This window comes from Anolis carolinensis, unplaced genomic scaffold, assembly GCF_035594765.1.
Source record: "Anolis carolinensis isolate JA03-04 unplaced genomic scaffold, rAnoCar3.1.pri scaffold_8, whole genome shotgun sequence".
Classification (NCBI taxonomy): Eukaryota; Metazoa; Chordata; class Lepidosauria; order Squamata; family Dactyloidae; genus Anolis; species Anolis carolinensis.
The window spans coordinates 14,623,124-14,649,957 of record NW_026943819.1 but is presented as its reverse complement, the minus strand read 5'-3'; the positions used below and the strand labels follow the sequence as shown (position 1 = coordinate 14,649,957).

Below are 26,834 nucleotides of genomic sequence, written 5' to 3'. Positions count from 1 at the left end.
ATCTGTGTTTGTACACATGTGCATGAATATATATATTTGCAGTGTTCTTTTCAACCACCAATATAGCTTTGCATTTTGAAACTCTTAACTCCCATTCAGAATCCAGAGTTTTCTGCAACAAAAGACAAATCAGATATTAAATTACAGAGCACCATACTGTGGCCAATCATGGAACAGCACCTTGGCAGAACATAGTTAAGATGTATAGCTAATTAAAACATGGAAAACTGAGAAAGCTGTAATGCTTACTGCCATATACCTGTGTTGCTAAAGACTCCAAAATTACTTTGTTGTTTTAGCATGTTGGCTGATTCCGGAAATTGCCATCTAAAACAATGAGAAACAGCAAGTGACACTTTGTATTTGCATTGTACCCTGGTAACACTGATGGGGGGAAGAAATTGGGAGTTGTTTGTAGTGGTATTTGTGTAGCAGAGTCAGGGCATACAGGGTGATAAGTCCGCAGACAAAGACACCAACTGCCTCTGAGCTCAATCTGTGGAAAGGATGAGAAAGGATATTATGGCAACAATAGTTCTTCTTGTAGTGTAATGTATTTGATGGTGCTTTGCACTGAAGCGGGCAACAAAGACCTACAAGGTTTTTGGAAGATTTACAAAATATCACCAAGTTTACATTTCTGAACTCTCCTTGGGGATTTAGTTATCGGGATTATCATAAGCACCTGATGACTAACATTTACCTAGCCAACCTGTGGTATAGATTTTTGAATATTGGACTAAGAGGCTTTAATGCACCAGGCTGTTACACTATCGTAGAGATGCATTACTTCTGCTTTCGCTTCAGCCTTATCTCATGAAATTTCATTACAGTTATTGTATTGCAGGGTCACTGAAAATATTTTTCACACTGGAAATAATCTGTCAACAGCCACACTTTCATGAATTTCCCATTACCCCCAGATAGCACGGCCATAACATAGCATCACATATCATGGAGTGCTTTGCTCTGTTTTTTCAGACATGGTGCCACCACTTTCTTTGCTGAATTCTTGTGAAATGTAGAGAAGTATTTGTATATTTCACAATGGCAACATGTTGTAAAAAGTTACAAATCGTTTAATGAGTCAAGTTATACTAACCATTTTGAGTCAGAAAGGAACATTAAAAAGACCACTGCAAATGGAGAATATCTCATTAGGCCTTATGTTGCAGAATCACAAGTTTGGGAATGACTGAGGCTAGGAGCTTTTTGTGCACTGGGAGAGGCAACTAGCAGTAATTTTTTGAAGATCTATGCCCCATCCTTTCAAGGGGTAAGCATTTCATTCCTGGTTGCAGAGATATAGCAATTTCAAATAGGGTTTATCTTTTTGAAACACCCTGTATATATATTATTTATATGAGATCCATAAATACACACAATATAATGGAGCAGTAGTTCTCAACCTTATGTTCCCAGATGCTTTTGGCCTACAACTCTCAAAAATCCCAGCCAGTTTACCAGCTGTTACGATTTTCTGGGAGTTGAAGGCCAAAAACATCTGGGGACCCCAAGGTTGAAAAGCACTGTAATACAGCATCAAGCAGCACACAATATGATGACCTCCCCCCCCCCCCCAAGAAAACAACTACTTTTCAGAAATAAGCAGAGTTCCACTTTGTTGAACATTTATTTTTCATGTTTAACTTAATTTAGGTATCACAGTTTCCTACATTAAAATATTTCATGCTATCTCCCCATCCCCATGATTCCCCCCTCTTCTGTCCAGAGAAAAATATAGAATTGACACAACTTTGATGGAATGCGCTAGAGTAAAGAAAATGCTACTGAACTGATACAGAGCACACAGACCAAAACAATACAAAGGAGATCTGCATAGGAGAGAGCATCGGAGGGCTGCGGAAGGGAGAGGCTGGATCCAGCACAGTCTACGCCGCCTGAGCCATCACAAGCCCCCCAGGCAGGATCTTGGATGCTGCCAACAGTTTGCAAGCTGGGTCGTTGAAGCTGGAGTGCTGGGAGTGGCCCCAAGGAATGGCCTGGAAAGCAAAATCAAGGCAAAGACACACAGATCCTACTGGCTCCTGGGCTTTGAATTCTACTGAGGCTCATTCCATACAAGTGCTTGGCTGCCAATGACACACAGGACAAATGCCACACTATTTTTCTTTCTTTCTCATCTAGTTTCATACAGCTAGCCAATTTCTTATTTGGAAGGTTGCTTCAGTACAAACCCAAGGTCAGGTGTGGTTCAAAACCAAGTATCATCCAAAGGGCTGCTCAATAACAGAATTTAAAATATCCCTTCACATATCCAGTTTGCCTTCACTTTTTACTATCTCATTTAGTCCAAGCCTGCCTAGACTAACAAATCACAAACCCCAACCTGGTGTATTTTCTGAGGGAAAAGTTATATTACAAATAGGTGCTCCAGCTTTGTTCAAATGTTGACCCTCAGGCTGGTTATAAAGACTAACACTGTTCAAACTAATCAGTAGCTATCAACACTGCACTTCTACCAGCATAGCTTTTCAGCCCAAACTATTCTGGAAAAAGTGGGTGTAAGATACCTATTTTGCTACCGCTTCACATTAATGTCCACATCTGAACATGTGGATGGAAAGTGTGAAACTGACCAATTGGAGTAGTCAGCAGTGACTCTCAGGCCAAAATTCACAGAAGAGGTAGGAATCGTGTACATGTCCATTCAGCAAGCACTGGGGTGTGCAAACATTGCAAGGTCTTTGTGTGTAAAATTTCTCTGTCATTATTGAAAGAGGGGGGGGGGGGGGGTAATATCCTGTCATTACATTCATTCTACTCTCTCTCATTCTGTTGGCATGTCTACATAGAATACATTAAGTCCTATGCAACAGGCCTGGAGCAGCAGAAATTTGGATGGACCAAGATGGCCAAGTCAAGAAGAGGATTTCTTCAACACCATCTCTTCTGTGGCTATTAATAACTTTGCAGGCCAATGAACAAAGTATTTTCTGATCCCCCCTTCCTCTCACCCAGATATCAAATTAAAGGTTGTGAAGACAGTTCATTTCCTCCTTTGTATAGAACTGTCAACCACTCGAGATCCAGGAGCTTTAGAAAGAGAATATTTTAAACTCTGTTATCAGCTTAAAACATCAGGAACACTGGCACAAATATGTCACTTATTCTTGGTTTTAATTACAGGGATGACAAGTAAACACCAACACAAGGGAAGAAAAACCCAGCGTTTTTGTGGAGCTGAAGGTGCAACTAGTGCTTTGCGGTGGAATCTCGGGGGTAGAACTCTGCCAGCGTACTCTGAGGGATCCGCTTCAGCATCTCCTTGGGGAAGATGCGCAGCAGCTGCCAGCCAATGTCCAAGGTCTCGTAAACAGTGCGGTTTTCGTAGGGCCCTGAGAAAGGAAGAAGCACTGCCACAGTCACATACGAGTACAGATTACACTTTGAGGCAAGAATGGCACTTTTAATGGCTCAGAGTACAGCCATTGGACTGGTACCCTCCTTACCATCTTTCCGCAAGGAAGTAAAATCCTTTTTATTCCAGCAGGCCTTGGGGACTTACTTGTTAGGGGAAATAGGCCCCATAACAGTTGCTAGACTTTTGGTTTTGTTGTTGTTTAACAGTTTCTGTTGTTAATCGGTCCTAATTTTCTAGTTTTCCTGCTTCTTGGCAGGGGGTTGGACTGGATGGCCCATGAGGTCTCTTCCAACTCTACTATTCTATGATTCTAATTTTGTGATAGTTCAAATTGCTTTTTAACTTTTGTATATTGTGAATTTTTAACGATGTTCGTTAAAACATAGTCAATGTTAAGTTGTGAATTTTAATCTGTATTTTATCAGTTGATTTTAACCATTGTCACCATCACCATTGTCAGAATAATAATTATGTATTTTTTAAATTTATTACCCGTCACTTTTTTTGGCTCAAAAGAGGGCAAAGCAAAGTCAAATACTTTTTATAAAATCACATGTTAAAACATAGTTAAAAGTAAAGGTATTTCCCTGACATCAAGTCTAGTCATGTCTGACTCTGGGGGTTGGTGCTCATCTCCACTTCTAACCCAAAGAGTCGGCGTTGTCTGTAGACACCTCCAAGGTCATGTGGCTGGAATGACTGCATGGAGTGCCATTACCTTCCCACCAGAGTGGTACCTATTGATCTACTCACATTTGCATGTTTTCGAACTGCTAGGTTGCCAAAAGCTGGGGTTAATGACAAGAGCTCACCCCACTCCCCAGATCTGAATGGCTGACCTACTGGTCAGCAAGTTCAGCGGTTTAATCCACTGCACCACCAGGGGCTCCTTATTAAAACATATACGTATTCAAATACATGAGACAGAAGTTAAATTGTAACTCTGTATCTTGTATGTATTTTCATAGTGTTTTATCTTATGTTTTAATGGTGGTGTACCCTGCCCCGAGTTGGAGGTAGAAGTGGGTAATAAATGTATTACTATTACTATTATTTATTTATTTCCATCATTTCTATCCCGCCCTTCTCACCCAAAGGGACTCAGGGCGGCTTACAAAACTGGCAGAATTTGATGTTAATATACAACAATACAAAAGAATAAAACATAAGCAATTAAAAACAGATTTAAAACAATACAAAATACTTGAGCCATTCATCCACAAAACCTTGTACATAAACCTTAGTCCAGACCGAGTCGAAGCCAAAGAAACTTATTCTTTGAACGCTTGCTTGCATAGCCAGGTCTTCACTTTCTTTCTAAAACTCAAAAGGGATGGAGCCTGCCGGATGGCACTGGGAGGGAGTTCCACAGCCGAGGAGCCACCACTGAGAAGGTCCTGTCTCTCGTCCCCGCCAGCCGCACCTGTGAGGTTGGCAGGACCGAGAGCAGGGCCTCCCCTGAAGATCTTAAATTGCATGGTAGGTCATAGTGGGAGACACGTTTGGATAAGTAAGCTGGGCCGGAACCATTTAGAGCTTTATAGGCTAAAGCCAGCACTTTGAATCATGCTCGGGAGCTAATTGGCAGCCAGTGGAGCTGACGTAACAGAAGAGTAGTGCGCTCCCTCTGGTTAACAACCTGGCTGCCTCCCGTTGGACTAATTGTAGCTTCTGAACAGTCTTCAAAGGCAGCCCCATGTAGAGTGCGTTGCAGTAGTCTAATCGGGATGTAACAAGAGCTTGGACCACTGTGGCCAAGTCCAGCTTCTCAAGGTACAGGCGCAGCTGGTGCACAAGTTTTAGCTGTGCAAAGGTCCCCTAGCTACCGCTGAGACCTGGGGTTCCAGGCTCAACGATGAGTCTAGGATCACCCCCAGACTGCAAACCTGCGCCTTCAGGGGTAGTGTGACCCCATCCAGAACAGGCTGTAACCCTATACCCTGTTCGGCCTTCTCACTGATCAGGAGGACCTCTGTCTTGTCTAGATTCAGTTTATTATTATTTTTTTTATTTTTTTTTTGGCTAAGATGGCGGAGAGGTAGCAGGAACTATACAGCAGCTCGGTAAGAGAAAACATAATCCAAGTTAATCCTCCCATCTGAGTCCACCCTTGCTAGCTAGAGCTCTTGTTTGGTCATCCAGGGTCTTGGAGGAGGCCTTGGGGGCTAATTCGCGTGGCTCAGCAGGAAGAAAGGGGAAAGAGAAGATCGGGAGAGAAGAGGTAGAGGGCTACTGCAGCCGCCATTACAACAGGGCTGGAACGCTCTCCCTCATTCTGCCTCTCTATACTAAACAACTGCTGCTGCTGTTGCTGCTGTTTGGAACTGACTTTTCTGTCACTAGGGCCACTGCTGGTCTCTAACCTCTCCATCGCTAACGACCAGCTTGGGAGGAGGGTTTACACTGCTCCCGCTGCTTTGAATTCTTCGGAGCCGATCATTCCTCTGCAGCTGGCCGCTGTGTTGCCTAACACTGCCTACCTGTTTGACTCGTGACAGTGAGCTTTCTTCCCGAGGCGGCTCTCCATCTGGGACTGGGACTGGCTGTTTCCGAAGCCATTAACACCCAATTATCAGTGCTAGCTGCTTCAAAGGCTCAAAGGCTGCAGAGACTTCTACTTCTGCTGCTGCTGTTGTTAGAGACCTTCCCCCCTGGAGGCATTCTTGTTATTGCAGCTGCTATTCACCATCCGCTGGGGTTTCCTACATTGCCTATCCTCCTAAAGGACACAGGAAGCAGCGCTGTGGAGTGTACCATCTTGCTCCTTGGGACTTGCCTGGGCTTGGCCGACCTCTCCATCTGCCCCTGCCCTGTTGGAATCAACAGCTAGGGCCAGTGCCGCGTGACAAAGGGTTTTCCTGTACCTGACACCATCAAGCCTTTTCTTTTTCTTTTTTCTTTCTTTCTTTTTTATTTTATTTTATTTTATTTTTTAATTAGAGAGTTTAATTTTACTGGTTGAGACTGAATCAATGAGGAAGTTCTAGATAGGAATAGCTTGGATCATTTCTTCAGTGCTGCAGCCTGCCATCTATTTTATTTTATTTCTTTAATTAATTAATATTTTTTTTCCTCTTTTCCTTTTGAGTGTGTATATGTGTGTGTGTGTATTATAGATAGGAGTGAGAAAGTTTTTATCTAATTTCAGGGAGACTCTGATAGGAAGCAGGTTTGAGAACCTGGTACTTAGGTCATAGGAAGTGATCACATAGGATTCGAGAGTTCTTGAGTTTTATTGATTGGTAAATTGATGGTCCCAGAATGTGAATGAAGGTACAGTAGAGTCTCACTTATCCAACATAAACGGGCCGGCAGAACGTTGGATAAGCGAATATGTTGGATAATAAGAAGAGATTAAGGAAAAGCCTATTAAACATCAAATTAGGTTATGATTTTACAAATTAAGCACCAAAACATCATGTTATACAACAAATTTGACAGAAAAAGTAGTTCAATACACAGTAATGTTATGCTGTATTTACTGTATTTACAAATTTAGCACCAAAATATCACGATATATTGAAAACATTGACTACAAAAATGCGTTGGATAATCCAGAACGTTGGATAAGCGAGTGTTGGATAAGTGAGACTCTACTGTATGTGTATGTTGGACGAGATACTGTTGAGCTGAAAGAGATAGTAGAAACGAGGGGTAATTTTGAAAGATTAGAGAGGTATATTATAGGAAGGTTTTTGAAAGGTAATAGGAATGAGTTGGCAGGAAACATCGAGGGAAAACGAACTCTTTTTCCTATGTGATCTACTGGGGAAATCGTTCAGTACTGTTTTACAACAGTTGGAGACACTGAACAAGAAAATTGACCATCTTTTCAAAGGAATTTCCCTAATGGTGAAGAATCCTTCTCCTATAGACATTATACAAACTGTACCAACCAGCTTTATTAATATTAATGAGGAATTAAATGCTCTGGAAAGCCAGGGAAGAAAAAAGCTAGAGGAGCAGAAGGAAGGCAATAGGTCAGGCTTGGAAGGGGCCAGGGATGGGGTGGAGTCTTTATCTGGGGAAGAGAGTCAGAGTCAGGGGAGGGACGGCCGGAAGGAAACTAATAGAGTCTCTCAGAGGACAAACAACACGCTGTCCCCAGAACTGTTTGGACACTCCCTGGACACTTACTGCAATTCCCAACATCTGTTGCGAACTAATAAGGTGGCAGTGGAAGTGCAAGACTCACTATTGAACAGAGGAAGATGGACATCTAAGCGAGCGGTCCGGACATCTCTCTCACAAATTCTATCTTTAAGCTGGTCGAAAGTGAAGATCAAGACTATCGACTGGCTTCGTAGAGACTATCAGTCCTGGAACCGCTCCATTTGTCTTCTCATTGGATTGGAAGACAGAACACTGATGGAGGAATTGTTTTTGTATAGGCCCAAACTTCAACAGTGGGGCATTACTCTCAGGAGGGTACTAGTAGACCCATTGATTCGCCCCCTGGACATCAGGCGGAATCTTGGTAGACAAGATCCCCCAGGTTTAGGCCATGTCTATGTTACCTCTCAGTCTCGTTCTCAGACATCATTAGTGCCTAGCCCCCTTCCCACGCTAGATGATGATTTGTTAGATGACTCCTTTCCTCCTACACCAGCGGAGATAGGCCCCTCCTTTAAACAACCAAGTATTGCTGGTGATTTTCTATCTCAGGACAGCTGACTATCCCCTTCAATGGGCAACCTCAATCAGTCATCTCTCCAGGGGGGAGAGGGTCTCCACGGGCAGGGTCTCATTGAGGTGGTTTGGGGGAGAAGGAAGAACGGTCACTTTCGACCCAGGGAGAAGCGCAACAGAGTTTTTGCGACCCTGGAGAGGAATAGGTGTGGTAGTCTTCAGGACAGACCTCCCAGCCTTAAGGTCCTGCTTTTGAACGCCAGATCCGTCAACGGTAAAACAGCTGTTATCCAGGATTTGATCCTGGATGAGGGGGCGGATCTGGCATGCATCACCGAGACGTGGTTGGACGAGCAGGGTGGTGTGAATCTCACTCAGCTGTGCCCACCAGGTTTCGGGGTGCATCAGCAGGCCAGGGCTGGGGGGCGGGGAGGAGGAGTCGCGGTGATTGCTCGGCAGTCCATCGCCCTGATCAGATGCGCCGTTCCGCAGTCTTCGAGGTTTGAGTGTGTCTTCCTGAAGGTGGGAGCCCGAGACAGCTTGGGGATTCTGCTGGTGTACCGTCCACCCCGCGACCCAGCAGTCTCTCTGTCCGAGCTAGCAGAAGTGGTCTCCAATTCGGCCCTGGTCTCCCAACAACTCATAGTTTTGGGGGACTTTAATATTCATGCCGAGACCTCTTTGACAGGTGCAGCTCAGGATTTCATGGTTGCCATGACGACCATGGGGCTGACTCAAGTTATATCTGGGCCCACACATCAGGCGGGACACACGCTGGACCTCGTCTTCATTGTGGACGGTGGGACAGTCAGAGTGGAAGAGCAAAATATTCTTCCATTGTCATGGTCTGACCATCATCTGATCTGTTTGAGTTTCGCCGTGTCTTCTAACCTCCGCAGGGGTGGTGGACCCATTAAGATGGTCCGCCCCAGGAGGCTGATGGATCCGGATGGACTCCTGAGGTCTCTTGGGGATCTTCCTGTTCTGGAGACTGGCGATCCTGTCGATGTCCTGGCTGATCGCTATAATAGTGAGCTGACAAGGGCACTTGACACGATCGCTCCTGAACGTCCTCTTTCGCTGCGTAGAGTCATGTTGACTCCTTGGTTCACTGAGGAGCTGGCTGTGATGAAGCGTGCGAGGAGGGGACTAGAGTGCATCTGGAGGAAATCTCGGGATGTGTCTGACCAAGCACGGGCTAAAGCCGCTATTAAGGCTTACTCCGTGGCTCTGCGAGCAGCCAGGAAAGTTTTCACGACTGCCCGCATAGCGTCTGCAGCCAACAGGCCATCGGAGTTGTTCCGAGTTGTTGGGGAGCTCCTGCGGCCTCCTGAGACCCAGGGGCTTCCTGATGACTTGGCAACTAGGTGCAGCGATTTTGCGCACCACTTTGCAGGCGAAGTTGCTCAGATACGCCATGAGTTGGACTCCAGCTTAATTGTAGTTCCAGCGGAGGTAACCGAGGCACCTGTCTGTCCGATTTTGTGGGATTCTTTCCGGCTTGTTCTTCCGGATGACGTGGAGGGGATTCTTGGGTCTGTGAGGGCGACCACTTGTGCTCTGGATCCTTGTCCCTCTTGGCTGGTTAAGCAGGCCAAAGAGGGGTTGTTGGATTGGTTTGTGGCTATAATAAATGCCTCCCTGGGTCAGGGGTCATTTCCATCTTGTTTTAAGCAAGCGGTGGTAAAACCGTTACTAAAAAAGACCTTGCTAGACCCATCTGTATGTAACAACTACAGACCAATTTCCAACCTCCCGTTTTTGGGCAAGGTTCTGGAGCGGGTGGTGGCCACGCAGCTCCAGGAGTTCCTCGATGACACTGATTTTCTGGACCGCTCGCAGTCTGGCTTCAGGCCTGGGCACAGCACTGAGACGGCTTTGGTCGCCTTGGTGGATGACCTCCGCAGGGAACTGGACAGGGGGAGTGTGACCCTGCTGGTTCTCCTGGACATCTCTGCGGCTTTCGATACCATCGACCATGGTATCCTTCTGGGGAGGCTCTCCGGGATGGGACTCGGTGGCACTGTTTTGCAGTGGCTCCAGTCCTTCCTGGAGGGCCGTTCCCAGATGGTGAAGCTGGGGGATACCTGCTCGGACCCCTGGCCTTTGACCTGTGGGGTCCCGCAAGGGTCTATTTTATCCCCCATGCTTTTTAACATCTACATGAAACCGCTGGGAGAGGTCATCCGGAGTTTTGGAGGGTGTTGCCATCTCTACGCAGATGACACACAAATCCACTACTCATTCCCACCTGATTCCAAGGAAGCCCCTCGGGTGCTGAACCAGTGCCTGGCCGCTGTGGCGGACTGGATGAGGAGGAACAAGCTGAGGATCAATCCTGACAAGACAGAGGCCCTCCTGGTCAGTCGCTCGTCGGATCGGGGTATTGGGTGGCAACCTGTGCTGGACGGGGTTGCACTCCCCCTGAAATCACAGGTCCGCAGTTTGGGGGTCCTCCTGGATTCAGCGCTGATGCTTGAAGCGCAGGTGTCGGCGGTGGCCGGGAGGGCTTTTGCACAACTCAAACTTGTGCGCCAACTGCGACCATACCTCGTGAAGTCTGACTTGACCACGGTGGTGCATGCATTAGTTACCTCTAGACTGGACTACTGTAATGCGCTCTACGTGGGGCTTCCCTTGAAGACGGCCCGGAAGTTACAGCTGGTCCAACGTTCGGCCGCCAGACTAATAACGGGGGCGAGTTACAGGGAGAGATCTACTCCCCTGTTTAAGGAGCTCCACTGGCTGCCGTTCATCTTCCGGTCCCAATTCAAGGTGCAGACCATCATTTATAAAGCCCTAAACGGTTTGGGACCCACCTACCTTCGTGACCGTATCTCCTATCATAAACCTGCCCGACCTCTCCGATCATCGGGGGAGGCCCTCCTGTCGCCACTACCTATATCTCAGGCTCGCCTTGTAGGAACAAGGGAGAGGGCCTTCTCTGCGGTGGCCCCTCGCTTGTGGAACTCGCTGCCCATTGAAATCAGGCAAGCCCCCACCCTTTTAGCCTTCAGGAAAGATTTAAAAACATGGCTCTTCCGGTGTGCTTTCGGAGAGTAAATGTTCTTTGCTACTCCCCCCCGATATTTATCCTCTAGACTGGTTCACTATCTGATGTCCCGTCCCTCGAGGTTTTATTCTGATCCCTTTCTCACCCAGAGTTTTAATTTTTAATCTAGTTTTTAAATGTAGTATTCATGCGGCCCGCTCGTGTTATATTGCTGTTTTGATCTTATGTTGTACTGTTTATTTTATGTAATGTATTATTTAATTGTATTATGTTATGGTTTATTGTATTGTCTTGGGCATGGCCCCATGTAAGCCGCCCCGAGTCCCCGTTGGGGAGATGGTGGCGGGGTATAAATAAAGTTTTATTATTATTATTATTATTATTATTACTATCATCATCATCATCATCATCATCATCATCATCATCATCAACAACAACTCTAAGCTACGTTGACTCCCAAATTGGGAAAAATGTGGAATCGATTATGATGATACAATTTTCTTTCTTTAATCATAACTTTTCCCAGGCACCTGAAATATGAGGGACCTACCCTGAGCAATGAAGTTCCTCTCAAACTTCTGCAGGAATTCAAGATAGAGAAGATCATCTGAAGTAAGTGCCTCCTCTCCTACAACAGCTTTCATGGCTTGAACATCCTTCCCAATGGCATAGCAGGCATACTAGAGAGGAAAAATGTGAAAAGCCACAGTCTTATGCATCTTTACGACAAACAAATTTATTGTGACATAAAGCTTCACAGTCTGGAATCTGGGACACAAAGCCAAGAAAATGGTTTTAAGCAATATGGACTGAGAACTGATTTAAAATTAGGAATCCTAAAGCAAATAAAGTAGCATTTCATCACAATACTGCACACAATATTCTCCCCAACTTCCTCTGCCTGTTCTCTGTTTCAAAATATGCATGTAAATGACAAACATCACACCTACCAATTGGTTTGAAACCTCAGCATGATCTTTCCTTGTCATCCCCTCTCCAATAGCAGATTTCATCAATCGAGACAAAGAGGGAAGGACATTGATAGGTGGGTAAATCTGCAAAAGGAAACATGTTTTCACAATGATATCCCTGAAAGCTGGAAGTAGAATCTTTAGGATCACTTTTCATTAGAAGCAGTGAGCATGTAATCCAACTGAACTTGCATTAAAAACAAGTTGAAAGCAACAGAAACTTGCATCCAATCTTAGGCAGACTCTAAATAGATCCACTGAAATCAAAACAGCTAGGTATGATTCACTTAAATCTTTCTGATTTTTATAGGTCTTAATCATGAAGAAATCTGGATCCAAGCCACTTCCACCGAGGTTTTTGTTTGCTAGATATCTAATATACTGACCTGTCTGTTGTGCAGCTGTCTATCTACATAGATCTGGCCTTCAGTAATGTATCCTGTCAAGTCAGGAATAGGGTGGGTAATGTCTGCAAAAAAGAAAAATTAATGCTTTCAGATGGCTACTTATTGCAATGCCTCATTTTGTTATGAAGTACAGAGAGGTTGACCAAACTGAGGGGAGAGAAAATGAAACTGGGCCTTTATCAAGACAGCCCAGACCAGTGAGGCCTCAAGTGCTGTCAAAATTAGGATCATGGCCATCATTAGGGGAGAAAAAAGAAACAATTCAAAAAGATTGTTAACTTCTATTGATAACGACCTCAAAGGATCAACAACTGACTCTGTAAACATTTCTTCCTCAGTCTGAAACTGCTCTGACACAACTATCTCCAGTCTGCTAGGCATGGTCACATACAAAAGATGGGAGGAATTCTGAATCTGGAAATATGCCTAGATGTAAACAGTGGCTAGAAGTAGGCTTACCGTCATTGGGCATAGTAAGAATAGGAATCTGGGTAATGGACCCATTCCGGCCTTCGACTCGCCCAGCCCGTTCATAGATAGTGGCCAAATCTGTGTACATGTAACCAGGGAAGCCACGTCGGCCTGGCACTTCTTCCCTGGCTGCTGAGACCTTTGGGGATTTGAGACAAAGATAGAAGTTAGGAAATGTTGGGACCATCTCACGCACAGCATTGACATTCCTACTCTGGAACACATGGTAAGCTTTTTGATGTAGGTTTATGCTGAGTCAAGGATCACCAGAAAGTTAACACTATTCCTTTTATCAATATTGAGACTGTTAATTTCTCAGAGCAGGGACCAAGGTTTCATGCTTACATGATAAAAGCACAGATGTATACTGCCTGTGCTGCAATAATTTGCAAGGTAACAGCTGTTGAACAAGCAACATTGGCGATGCAGAGTTGAAGGATTTGTGTTCAAAACATAACTAAACAAATGCTGCATAGAATTAGAAGTATGGAAAGCAGGGAGAGTAGGCAGCAGCTCTTGGTAATCATTCCTCCTGTATTAAATTCAGAAATCCAGGTTTGCAACTTGCAATTGGGTGTTCAATTTGCAACAATAATGCATATTATTTTAAAGCATGACATTGTAAAAATACCATATGTTATACAGAACCAACACTCTAGAGGTCAGAAGCACTCTGGCAAGAAACAGCATCTTTGTCGGAAGGATGCCAGAACAATAATCTCTTCTACTATAATTCACAGGTAAGAAGTGCAGATCTGTCATTACTGTGAATATGTCTTGCATAGACAGTAATAAAATTACAATGTCATTAGCATCTCATATTTACCTAAAGGTTTTTCTCTCGATAGAAGGAACAGTATATACAGGCAACTAATGATTTGTTTTAGTTGCCAAGAATGAATTAATTCAAGGTACAATCTATTCCCAAATTTTCCTTCAGTTATCTACAAACTGACTTCTATAATCACATTTATTAGAAGTATCACCAAAGTTAGATTTCTCCTTAGAAATACCTATATCTCTCTGATTTTCTAATCCATTTGTATGCAAGGCAGAGATTGATTTGTTGAAAAGGATAAGTACCTCTCTCAGAGCTTCTGCATAGGAGCTCATATCCGTCAAAATGACCAAGACGTGCTTCTCACACTGATAAGCTAAGAACTCTGCTGTGGTCAGGGCAAGACGAGGAGTGATGATGCGCTCAATGCTGGAAAAGGACAATGGAATCCAATTAATCTTGTCACAAAATAGAGACCAACGCTGCAAAAAGAACTGTTCAGAGAAAACAAAGCTGACACAAAAGACAAGATGCACTGAGTATCATTCAATAGTAACCATCTAGAAATTAGCAGAACAGATATGCTTTTATGGTAAAGTAGCTAAGATGTAAGGTAAAAGGTTTCCCCCTGACGTTAAGTGTAGTCGTGTTCAACTCTGGGGGTTGGTCATCTCCATTTCTAAGCCTAAGAGCCGACGTTGTCTGTAAACATCTCCTAGGTCATGTGGCCGGCATGAGTGCATGGAGGGCCATTACCTTTCCCACCTGAGTGGTACTATTGATCTACTCACATTTTACCAGCTAGTTTACCAGCTGTTAGGATTTCTGGGAGCTGAAGGCCAAAACATCTGGGGACCCCAGATTGAGAACCACTGCTCTAGAATAAATGGAGTACTGTACAGCTTTCAGGAAATCTTTCTGATTATGAAGAACATCATATTTTATGTACATACGTTGGATCATTGGCCAGGTTCAGGAACAGACACACATTGTCCATGGATCCATTCTCCTCAAAGTCAGATTTGAAGAACCGAGCTGTTTCCATATTCACCTACAGCATCACATTAAAGTAAAGTCAATTACAAAGTCAAAAAATTATTTCGGCTCCAAAAAGCAAAGCTTAATTTTAATGAAGCAGACAACTACAAAGCACCATCAATTCAGTTTGTTGCTGGGCTCTCTTTCTTTTTGGAGGCTTTTTAAATGGGGGGGGGGGAGGTTTAAAAATGTACATTAGGTAAGTTTTTACACACAGATGAACAGGAAATAGAAAACAGTCTAATTAAGCCTTTCTTAATTGGGGAGGAATACTACATGGACAAACACATTATGTGACCTGTTTACAGTTGCTGTTCTGCTACATGTAATACATATTAAATATATATCAATCAGGACAAAGTCCCCCAAAGCCTCTTCTGCCACAAAATAAAATTAGATGATTTTTGAAGCAATGTTTTCCCTAACATCTCTAAATACATGAAAGCATCCTCAGGAGCATCTGGAACCTATGTTTTCCTTTAGAGTCATATTCAAAATGAGTGAAGCTGTATCTGTTAAGAGACAAAGCTCCACTTCCTGTTGCCATATTGAGAAGGTATGAAGAGAAAACAGAGTTATATTGGCCTTTTTGGAGGACGTGGGGCCCAAGGGAGATTTGGGGAAAACATGGTCGCCCTCGGCCTAGATACACTTTCCAGTTGTCTGGTACATATTGTTATAGACAGTGAACTCATATAGCCATTTTATATGTACTTAAGTCGCTTACTCCCATAGCAGCAAACACAATGGCAAAATTCTCTTCACTATAGTCCATCACATCTTTAGTTTTCTTCACCAATCCTGCCTGGCGACAGATCTGAGCTGCTATCTGAAAGGGAAAAAGATTGAAAATGTACAGTACATTCATTTTCAGGGAGATGATGATTTCAGAGTTTTAGCTTTCTCACACATGATTCACAAAATGACATTTTTGCTTTCGCTTTGGCATACTCTTAAACACAGTCGCTGATACATCAGGGTGGGGAGCTAAAACCTAAAAGTAGGTTGGTAAATTACCTATCTGCTGAATAGAAAAATAATGCGTAAGAAGGGATAAAAAAAATCATGAATAAAAGCGTTACTATCCTAACAGTGTTAACAGGACAAGTGCTGGAAAAAGGATGTGTGACGGCGCGAGTGGCGCCATCTATGTGTTGGAACTATAAGTTGCAAGATTTGAATTGTATCATGCCTGATTTTGCCCTTACCCTGTAAATGTAGTTGGATTGGTTATTTATATCTGTCAATCAATGTTGTTTGTACCTGTTATATTGCTCACTCAGCAAAACTGTTTGGCTCCACCTCTTCCTGGAGTAGGACTGTGTTTCCTCCTTTTCATTCCATCAGCAAGTTCTCTTATCGGATGGACGTGAAAGAGAGGCTTGGCTCAAAAGCCCTTCAAAAGTTACCTCTCAGCACCAATTCTGAGGTTCTTACCCTTGGGACTCACACTTCATGTTCAGGGCCAACCTGAACAACGTTGAGGAGTCTCAAGCGCCTTCACATCAGTCCTTTGGCAACAGAGGAAGACTCTTGTCTTCAGATATAGGTCATTGGACTGAGGCTGAGTTTGCTCCGGCAGTCACAGCCAGAGAAAGAGGGATCTGGACAAGCTTCATGGACTTAAACAACCAAAGACTGTAATGTATATTTTCTTTTGCCCCCTTTGTGAAGAATAAACCCAGTTTTTGAGTTAACTACAGTGTTTTGGTCCTTGGGAGTTCCAGTTTCCCTAAAGGAGGGCAAGAAGCAATCCCCTGGGGAAAGATGTCACGTCCATGCCTCTTTCACTAAGAGTTTACAGCCCCAGGCGCGACGGCACAGGATGGTTAACATATCTTTGAGCAAATCCTCTTCAATTTTTTCTCGAAGTCTTTCAAAATCAACACTTCACATCATTTTACTTTTGATTTTAATTGTTTATGGTTGTCTATCCATCCCTCACCAAAACTCGAATATCTTACTTCACTAACACATAAACAAGCTCTATGTCTCTGGACTAGGATAATATTCTTATTTTCCTGGTCATTTATGCCTTTTTAAAAGCAGGAAGTGAGAAGAAGTAACTTCCTGTTTCAAAAAAGGCCTCTCTTGAGCATAAAATTGCCACTTCGAGTCCCACCTGTGGGAGAAAAGTGGGATAATAACAATAAGAGCACATCAAAAACAGTGGAAATGCTCCCACGTCCACTAAATGACAAGTTTGGACAAATTTCTTTTGACCTGTTGGCATCTCAAAAACACTTTTTACCCACTTTATTTAACAGTATTGAGACTGAAGGTCCACTGTAACCCATGGATCCACCTTAACCCAATCACGTCAGATCATGAAATGGTATTTTGGAATTCCATTGGATTACTCCTTTTCTTCCACTCAAAAACAAAGCCTGAAGAGCAGGAATTATTTTTTTAAAGTATTGCAGGGTATCTTTGTATTTTTAAACATTGAAGTATTTCTGTTCTTCATAAACTAGAAATTGATTTCTTACTGATTTTGGATATTTGGGGCAGTCCACAGGATCTCAGGGTAAAAAAAATATCAAGCTATACTGAAACTGTCTATTCCCACTAAACACAATGTCTTTCATTAGCCAAGAAATACCTCCTTCTTGCGCATGTTATTAGTGCTCTTCCAGGGCACCTCTGCAGGTTTTCAGAACACTTAGAAAAACTATGTCACTCAACCTTGAGCATGAAATGCCATCAAAGCACCTACCTCATTATGGGGCAACCCAGCAGCAGAGAAAATAGGGATTTTCTGTCCTCTGGCAATACTGTTCATGCCATCTATAGCTGAAATGCCAGTCTGAATCATCTCTTCTGGGTAGATTCGACATTGAGGATTGATTGGTTGACCTTTTTTATTTTGAAAGAAGGAAAAATCCATCATTTTTAATCTGCATTAGTTTTGCAGTAAAGAATATTAATTCCATCATCTATTCCTAAATGCAGACACAACAGCAATACTTAATTTTTTCAAACAAACTTAACAGTTATAAAAATTATTTTTACCTGTAAATCTTTGGGGGAAAGCATTTTACTGCCAATTATTACACCGGACAGCACACATTTTGGTGTCTCAAATATGAGACTTGCTTCTGAGAATATCTGACCTGCCAATTCCAAAAATGGCACCAGTTTCCCCCTATCAGCTCAACGTTTTGAGATGCAGAACACATGCCATATACTCACCCATCTGCTCACCCATAGGAAATTGTGATAGTTATATCTAAGGCCTTTTCTATACTGCCATAAAATCCAGGTTATCAAAACAGATAATCCACATTATCTGCTTTGAACTGGATTATATGAGTCTATACTGCCATATAACCCAAAAGTAGATAATTTGGACTTTATATGGCAGTGTGGAAGGGGCCAAAGAAACTAGAGCTGCTGTAGTGTATCAGATGCAATTTTTTGAATCAGCACCCCAGGCAACCCCAGAAACAGACCTAAAAACTAAGGCACCAAGATTTTTCCCTTTGGTTAGTGCTCTATGCGGGGGAAAATCACATCCTTCAAAAATGTTGAGAGGATGTGTGTGTGGGAGGAATCACTTCCTCAACCTCTTGTGGATTTTCAAGTCAGAAAAGTCAGAAACAAGGTTTCTTGTTCATTTTTGTGGAGACATACCCATGATATCCAAGTAGTCTTCAGCCAAGACCATAGGGCCTCTGTCGATGGGTTTCCCTGATCCGTTAAACACGCGACCTGTAGCACAAGAGAGAAGCTATGTTATCAGAGCAACAATTATTTTTATGTGGGAGAAACTGACAACTTTCTCATATATATCTATATATATACCCACCAAGCATATCTTCAGATACTGGGGTTCGAAGGATATCCCCAGTAAATTCACAAGATGTCCTCTTTGCATCTATTCCTGTAGTTCCTTCAAAAACCTCAAATAAAAAAGTACATGTTTTAATACATCATACTATTGTATTAAATGATCTGTAGTAGTTAGTCAGGTTGATTAGGTCACAAACAGAACTGGAATCAAAAGAGAAGTTAATATAGAACATCTTCATTATGTTTGAGAAGTCTGAAGAGGTTACTGCTGCAATTCAAGACAATTCTGAGTTTCATCCATTCTGAATGTAAAAACAAAGCAAGCCAGGAATCACCAGAGGAAATGCAAATAATGAGCTAAAACAAGACAATAAAGCGGAGTTGTGCAACATATCATGTGCATTTGGGTTCTCATTGTCCCCTCCCTCTAAGCCTACAATAATGTTGAATCTGCTGCTATTATTACCAAAATTCAGTAGCTATGGTGAAATTTCCTACTACTGCTGCATATGCTGACAAAATATGAAGGCAGCTCTGTCTGATTGAGGAAACTCAGGGCAATACTTCCAATGCCATGAGTTCTGCTTCTATAGAAGACAAACTCAAAGGAAACACCTGAATATCAAACACAATGCATCCCCGTTTACCTGAACTACAGCTTTGGATCCACTGACTTCTAGCACCTGCCCACTTCTCTTTGTTCCATCGGGTAGCGTCAAATGCACAATCTCTGCATATCTAGGAAACTAAAAGACAATTAATGAAAGTTAGGCAAGTCCAGAAAAAACAGATTCAGTACATAAGCAAGAATGCTAGTCTTTTTTCCAGGTTCCAACATAAACTGAATCCAAAAGTTAAACCTGCTTTTTAGCATTTAAACACAGACTGGTCAGATTTTTCACCATTCCTCTCATAAGAATTCATCTTGACATTTCAACAGCCATAATGCTGGCTTGCAGGTCAGCCATAATTAATAGTTACTATAGTATATGAAGGGCAACAAGAAACATTGTCTAAGGGTGCACCTAAATGGTAGAATTCATGCAGTTTGAAACCACTTTTACTAAAATGGCTCAACGCTATGGAATCACAGGACTTGTAGTTTTACAAGATCTTTAGCCTTTTCTGTTAAAGAGTGCTGGTGCACATTTGTTCTAAGTCAATGGGTGTAAATGAGACCACATCTGCAGGATGCAGTTATAAAACAAGTTGCAAGACTCCATTAAAACTTAAGATTTACCTTCACTTGATCCAAGATTACTAATGGCCCATTGACTCCAGATACCGTTTTATATGCTGGGGGAGAAAAATACATTTAGATAATTCAGTACATTTCTGACTGTTGAGAAATACAAACATGTTGATATGCACTGATAGAAGTGTTCAGAAATGGTTGAATGCTTTCATGAATGCCCAGTGTTTAAATTCAAACTCACATGACCTGTGAAAAGAGAAGCAAAATGGCTTTATCAGTCTCACAAGGCGGTGCAGTAATCATTAATCAGCTGTCCCTGGAACACAGGGAAAGGATGAGCATACCAGATTATTCCAAGAATAGGATAACTGACTAATAAGACTAGGACTGCATTAAACAAAGTGCACTTTACATCCAAGTAAACTTGCACAGGACTATGTTGTAAAGTGACAAATAGATACATTTGATGAAACTTCCTTTCAAGTAAATATGCAACTGACAAAACTCTTAACCTGTTTGATTTCTTAGATCAGTCCATTTTTTAACACCCAGAAACACTGCAAAGTTAAGATATACTAAATGTAAAAGATTGTTCTGGGCCCTTAAAATGGTCGATTGGTCTGGGCCCTTAAAATGTGACATGGACTTTCCTGAACAATTAGCCCTTTCCATCAAGTGCATTAAGTATTATCCTCATACAAGATTCTAACTTAAAAGTTGGAGGTTTACAGGTTTACCTTCTAGAATGCCAAGAGGCTAAAACAGAAATGGAAATTACCAGTTTCTTTGAAGTTTGAACAAGATAAGAAAGAGAACAATACATCTTTCTTGTCAATAGCCTACAGAGGAAGTCAAGCTGCCCACTGGTTTTTTTGTGGAAATCCTGGCTACCTGCTGTGGTTGGCAAGTTGTTTAATAAAATACTGCCTCACACATTATAGGTTAGGTTTCTTTGCTTAGCTGCATTACATGTTGAAGAATCCAAACCAAAATCCACATTTCCTCCTCCACAACTTACTTTTAAAGTTTAAAATATGTGCATGTGCAAAATAAATTCTCTTTTCTTTATATTGGTGATCAGCTCGAGCAGCGGGAGGAAAAAGTATGAATTTCTTTACCTGAAGTGTGTTAAAGACATATCTGTTTTTCTTGTCAACACTGATATATTTATACTGTAAATATGCAGTAACCATGTTTGTTGCTGCACAATCAAAACTTTCTGGCAGTTAAACAGAAAAACTGTTTTGACTATACATGTCTTTTAGATCTAGTTTAATTGTATGTTAGCTTTCTATCATTTTTATTGTTTTATATTGCACTAACTAAACTAGCTGTGTAACGGGTTCAGTGACACAGTGTTACAGATTTTGCAGACAGAAATATGTTCTTATCACACTATATCCATTCCCCGGTGGCGAAGCACTGAGCTGGAGACCGAAACGTCCCAGGTTCAATCCCCTGTTAGCTCCAGCTCCTGTCAACCTAGCAGTTCGAAAACATGCCACTGTGAGTAGATCAATAGGTACCGCTCCGGCGGGAAGGTAACGGCGCTTCATGCAGTCATGCCGGCCACATGACGTTGGAGGTGTCTACGGACAATGCCGGCTCTTAGGCTTAGAAATGGAGATGAGCACCAACCCCCAGAGTTAGACATGACTGGACTTAACGTCAGGGGAAAACCTTTACCTTACCTATTTTGTAAACTATGCTGAAAAATTGTTTTCTGAGGCAGGTATGTATAAATAAACTGGTTCAGATTTCTTTACAATTCAGGGTTAAACAATATAATCAACCACAACACTGTACTGCCTTGCCACATTCTGACAATGGTATGTTGATAACCATCTCCTAGTACCAGGTAAACAATTGCAAAATGTTTCTGCTAAATTATTCCTAAAATTCACAATAACTTTGCTCAGTGCCAATTTGGCAAGGAGAGATCTGCCTCATTTTAGTTTACCTATATGAAATATGGTCTCCAATGTCAATGTGAATTTGGCGAGGGGGGGTGGGTCTGCCTCATTTCAACTGACCCATTTTGCATGTTTTACAATTAAGTTCACTTTTAAGTTCAAATAGGAGATAATACAAATACTGTAATATTCTATGAAAACATGTTGATCACAAAAGAATTATCTTCATATTCTATCTGCTAAGAAATGTAACTAAGCAAATTGTTACAGGGGTATCTTCCCTTGCCATGCACTCCAATTTGCCCTATTCAGTGTTTGTGTGTTTGCATGCCTTTAAGTCACCGCTCAACGTATGATGACCCCATGAATATCATAGTGTTTTCTTAGGCAAGGAATACTCAAAGGTGACTTGCCAATTCCTTCCTCTGCAATGAAACTAAAACCTACAGCTTGGGTTAAAATGCTGTACTGCAAGTTCTTGTTTCTCTGGCTGGTTACATACATAGGCATTACTGTGGGGAACTTTTTAACTCGTGACAGTTTGGTCAGCATCCCCCCTCCCTGCCTCAGGCAAAAGGGCCATTTCCTGTTGTTTCTAGACAATCCAATCTCCTTGTTTTAACACTATCAGTAAGTTAGCTACTGCACAAACAGTTAAAGTCAGTTGGATCTATGTCTGGCTCCACTACTATTTAACTAAACTGTGATGTTTGCTAGTAAAAGACTAAAAGGATTTGTATTCCCTTAGAGGGTCCAGACTCAAATGACTTACATGCGTCTCTCCATCTCCCCAAAACCACATACATCCTGGTAGATGGTGATGGAAGTTAGACTAGGGAACATATAACTCTAAATATGGTGCTGGACTGCAACTTCCATACTCCCTCATCACTGACTCTGCTGAGCTCATGGGCGCTGCAGTCCAACACCTGGGGGAGTACACACTCCATGAATTGTCAGCATGTATTTTGAAAGGAAGCATCTCAGCTACATCATTTCCTGGCACCGGCCTGCACTTGCACAACTCTGCTGGGTCCATGTAACCAAACTTTACCACTGCAAGGAAGGGTTTCCCCTTTCCAAAAATTTCACAATAGTAAAAAATTTAATGTCCTGTCATACTGTCACACCCTCTCTCATTTCATTTACAGTACCAGGATTGACATCTAAAGATCTCCTAGGAAGTTTTCTAGCTGAGGTGAGGGACAATTAAAATGGAGCAAGGGAAAATTTAAACCACAATTGCTAGGCTAGATTAAAATTCATTGGGGCAATAAAAAAGGTGTTGTAGCCAAATTCTATGCATATCAACATGGAAGCAAACCCCACTGAAGCAAACGGAATTTACTATTAAGAGAGTTATAATAGTGACTATTATATTAGATATTAGATAGAAGACATTAGATATTATTATAGTTATCTGTTGTAAACCACACTGAGTCCCCTCGGGGAGATAGGGCGGGAACCGCTATGGATTACGACTCTGGATTATGTGGTTTTAATTAGTTGGGGTTTTTCTGGTTTTAATGTTGAGATGTTTTTAACTTGTTAGTTTTCATGTATTTGGGAATTTATCGTATGTATATTTATGGCATCAAATTGTGCCTTTTTTGTAAGGCCACTGTGAGTCCCCTTTGGGGTGAGAATGGCAGGATATAAATGTGGTAAATAAATAATAATTATAATAATTAATGTTATAACAGGATTTCAGGTTTAGCTGAGTCAGTTTTTGGAATTGTCAATATGGTATCTACACATAAGTCATGCAGTGCCATCTCTAATAATAGCATTTTGATCTATTATTAACTACTGGTTTCAAAAAAATGGTTTATCTTTGGTGATTTGTGTGTTCTCACCCCAATGCTCAAGCCTTGGCTTGACAATGATTCTATTTTTAATTATCACATAGAAATACTTGAGATAATATTCATTATTGTACACAAATAACATTGTCTTATGCCACCTTGCAAGACAAATTTAAAGTGACACAGAAATACATTTCTTCAAATTATGCTAGCAGCTGAAAGTTGTTGTGTAACATAATACACCTACATAACATATTTACTTTTACAGTAGTAACACTGCACTTCTATATTTCACAAAGTACATATATCTTCCTGTTGTGTGGCCACATTTTCATTTTTCCTCCTAGATTGCAACACAGTAACAGTAAACCTCCATAGATGTGGGTGAAACGTCAGGAGAGAATACTTCTGGAACATGGCCACACAGCCCAAAAGACATACAACAACCCTGTGATCCCGGCCATGAAAGCCTTCGACAACACAATAAAACCTATACATACTGAGCTAGAACGAAACACAACAGCTATTCCCATGTGACAGAAATTAACATCCATTCCAAAAGAATTTTGCACTTGGATGTTGGAACTAGACATACGAGAACCATCTTGTTTTCATCTCCTACTACACATTACTCTGCAGTGTACCACATGACCTTGAGACTTAGCTCAAGCAGATTAGTCAACCCACAGAATGTTTCAAAACCATGTATTCTCATTTCCTTTTTATAGACAATCCCTAATGTCATTATTTCAGTCTTTAAAAAAAATGACAAGAGCTCCTAACATCTTCAGGCAAAAGAGAAAGAATATCACCATCTGCTCCTTCTGTCAGTATGGAAATGAGTACTTGCCAATGGTCTTTCTCAAGCACCAAGCGGCACTGATTTGCCACAGTCAAAAAGCTGGATAAGCAAAGAGCCTGAATTGTGACATTTCATCCAGTTTGTTAAAAAAAGAGAGATAATAACTATGAGCGGGAAGGAGAGAAAGGGGCCTATTCTTTGTGAATTGAGAGTTACCAAATCCAGAGTTCAAAGGTATAATCATGTGAGTCTGCTGCAGCAATAAAACAAGGTCCTGTGACATGTTAAAGTCTATCTTGATGGTAGCATACAGAGTTCAGTCCACTTCATCAGATAAGTACACAGAAGATTGCTTTAAACTGAGTGAGATTGTTGGGTCACTGTGTCCAATACTGTCACCAGGTAGCAGCTCACCAGGGTTTCAGGCAGGATCCTTTCCTATCTGGAGATCCTTGTTATTTCCAAAAAGGACCTCCAAAGCACAAATCAAATGAGATCTGGTGTTTTGACAATGGTCTGATTATCCAGTCTGTACAGCATACAGGCTGCAGCCCTAAATACATTTATGGCATAAGTGCCATTTGGTCAACCATGTTTACCTAGACATATAATGATATTTGCTGAATCAGTAGGAACTCATGAACGACCCTCTCCTTTCACATTCACCTTGGAACATTCACCTAGAACTAACTGCAGCAATCCTCTTCCTTTCGAAGCCACCATTCAACCATTCTGTTGAGAAAATCACTACTTTACAGGCGACAGACAATAAAGTCTACTCCATTAGTGACACTTCAATCCAAAACATGTTCACTGTGAAGTTATCTCATAGCATTCAATGCTGTCACAGGACACACTTTTGGATTTCAAAGCAGAAAAACGGGAGCATCACCATGGATATGACTCATCCAACATCTCTGCTGCAGCCCCGGAAAAGCATTTCATAGAATCCTACAGTTGGAAGAGACCCCAAGAGCCATGCAGCCCAGCTCTGTTCTGCCAGGCAGGAATACACAATTGAAGTCCTCCCAAAAGATGCCCATCAAGCCTCTGTTTAAAACAGGCATGAACAAACTTCGGCCCTCCCTCCAGGTGTTTTGGACTACCGGCTGTTAGGAATTGTAGGAGATGAAGTCCAAAACACCTGGAGGGAATGCCAAAGTTTGCCCATGGTTGAAAACAATGCCCCACCACACTCCAAAGCAGCATATTCCCTTTAATATTAGGAGGTTCTTTCTCATGTTTAGGTGGGATCTCTTTCCTGCCATTTCAAAGAATCAGAGAATTGGAAGAGACCTTGTGGGCCATCCAGTTCAACCCCTGCCAAGAAGCAAGAAATTTGCATTCAAAGTGCCCCTGACAGATGGCCATCCAGCCTTTGTTTAAAAGCTTCCAAAGAAAAAAGCCTCCACCACAATCCGGGGAAGAGAGTTTCACTGCTGAACAGCCCTCACAGTCAGGAAGTTCATCCTAATGTTCTGGTGGAATCTCCTTTCTTGTTGTTTGAAGCCACTGTTCCTCGCCCTAGTCTCCAGAGCAGCAAAAACAAGCTTGCTCCCTCCTCCCTATGACTCCCCCTCACATATTGATACATGGTTATCATCATGTCTCCTCTCAGCCTTCTCTTCTGCAGGCTAAACATGCCCAGCTCTTTAAGCCACTCCTCAAAGGGGTTGTTTTCCAGACCCTTGATCATTTTAGTCACCCTCTTCCTCTGGACACATTCCAGCTTGTCAACATCTCCCTTAAATTGCGGTGCCTAGAATTGGACACTGTGGGATTCCAGGTGTGGTCTGACCATGGCAGAATAGAGGGGAAGCATGACTTCCCTGCATCTAGACACTAGACTCCTATTTATGCAGGCCAAAATCCCATTAGCTTTTAAAGCCGCAGCATGACATTGCTGGCTCATGTTTAACTTGTTCCCCAGGAGGACTCCAAGATCTTTTCCACATATACTGCTGTCGAGCCAGGCATCCCCCATTCTGTATCTTTGCATTTTATTTTTTTCTGCCTAAGTGGAGTATCTTACATTTTTGTCCCTGTTGAGGTTCATTTTGTTAGTTTTGGCCAATCATCCCTCTCATCTGTTTTGAAGCCCTGGCTCTATCCTATCCTACTCTCCAGGGCAGCAGAAAAGAAGCTTGTCCTGAATGTGTCACCATTTTAGATACTGAAACAAGCTGCTGGTATCCTCTTCCCTCAGCCTTCTCTCCTTCAAGCTAAACAGGCCCAGTTCCCTGTATTTCTTCCCTGCCTTCCAGGCCCTTGACTGTCACCAGTCGAAGGAGAAGCTTAAGGCAGGGCCTTTCCTGTTCTCTTCCTGGCATGTTGGCCCTCATTCCGGGTCTACTGACATTCAGAATTAGCTCTGTTGCCAGATATTCCGCAGCAAGGCCTAGGCAGGGAGAAGTGCCTCTTAAAGCAACAGGTCGCTTCCCAACGCGGCCCGGATACTCACTGAGGCGGGGCTGGGACAGGTAGTCGCGGGTGACGGCGGCCGCCTGCTCCCGGGGCGCCCCTCCGCCGCTCAGCTCGGACACGGCCCCGTTCACCATCCCTCGAATGGCCCGCAGCGCCGCCATCTTGTGCCCGTCTGGGTTTCCGCGCGAGTGCGCAGGCGCGGCTAATAAGC

General features: G+C 42.6%; 1 protein-coding gene across 1 annotated transcript; it reads right to left on the bottom strand.

Annotated features, from left to right (window-relative positions):
- Window positions 1-1,609: 1,609 nt before the first annotated feature.
- atp6v1b2 (ATPase H+ transporting V1 subunit B2) lies at window positions 1,610-26,834 on the bottom strand. Its single transcript, XM_003224218.4, has 14 exons — window positions 26,661-26,834; window positions 19,725-19,780; window positions 19,132-19,230; window positions 18,501-18,594; window positions 18,326-18,403; window positions 17,409-17,548; window positions 15,420-15,521; window positions 14,608-14,705; window positions 13,960-14,083; window positions 12,865-13,015; window positions 12,385-12,467; window positions 11,978-12,082; window positions 11,578-11,707; window positions 1,610-3,359 (listed from the first exon to the last, which is right to left on the bottom strand). Exons 1-14 carry the CDS (start codon window positions 26,782-26,784, stop codon window positions 3,217-3,219), a joined length of 1,527 nt encoding a protein of 508 aa, XP_003224266.1. The 5' UTR covers window positions 26,785-26,834; the 3' UTR covers window positions 1,610-3,216.

Coding starts and splice junctions, on each gene's coding strand:
- atp6v1b2 (XM_003224218.4), bottom strand. CDS start 26,784: ATGGCGGCGCTGCGGGCCATTCGAGGGATGGTGAACGGGGCCGTGTCC. Junction 19,231..19,724: donor TAATCTTGGATCAAGTGAAG/GTAAATCTTAAG, acceptor ATTGTCTTTTAG/TTTCCTAGATATGCAGAGAT. Junction 15,522..17,408: donor CTGGGTTGCCCCATAATGAG/GTAGGTGCTTTG, acceptor TTTCCCTTTCAG/ATAGCAGCTCAGATCTGTCG.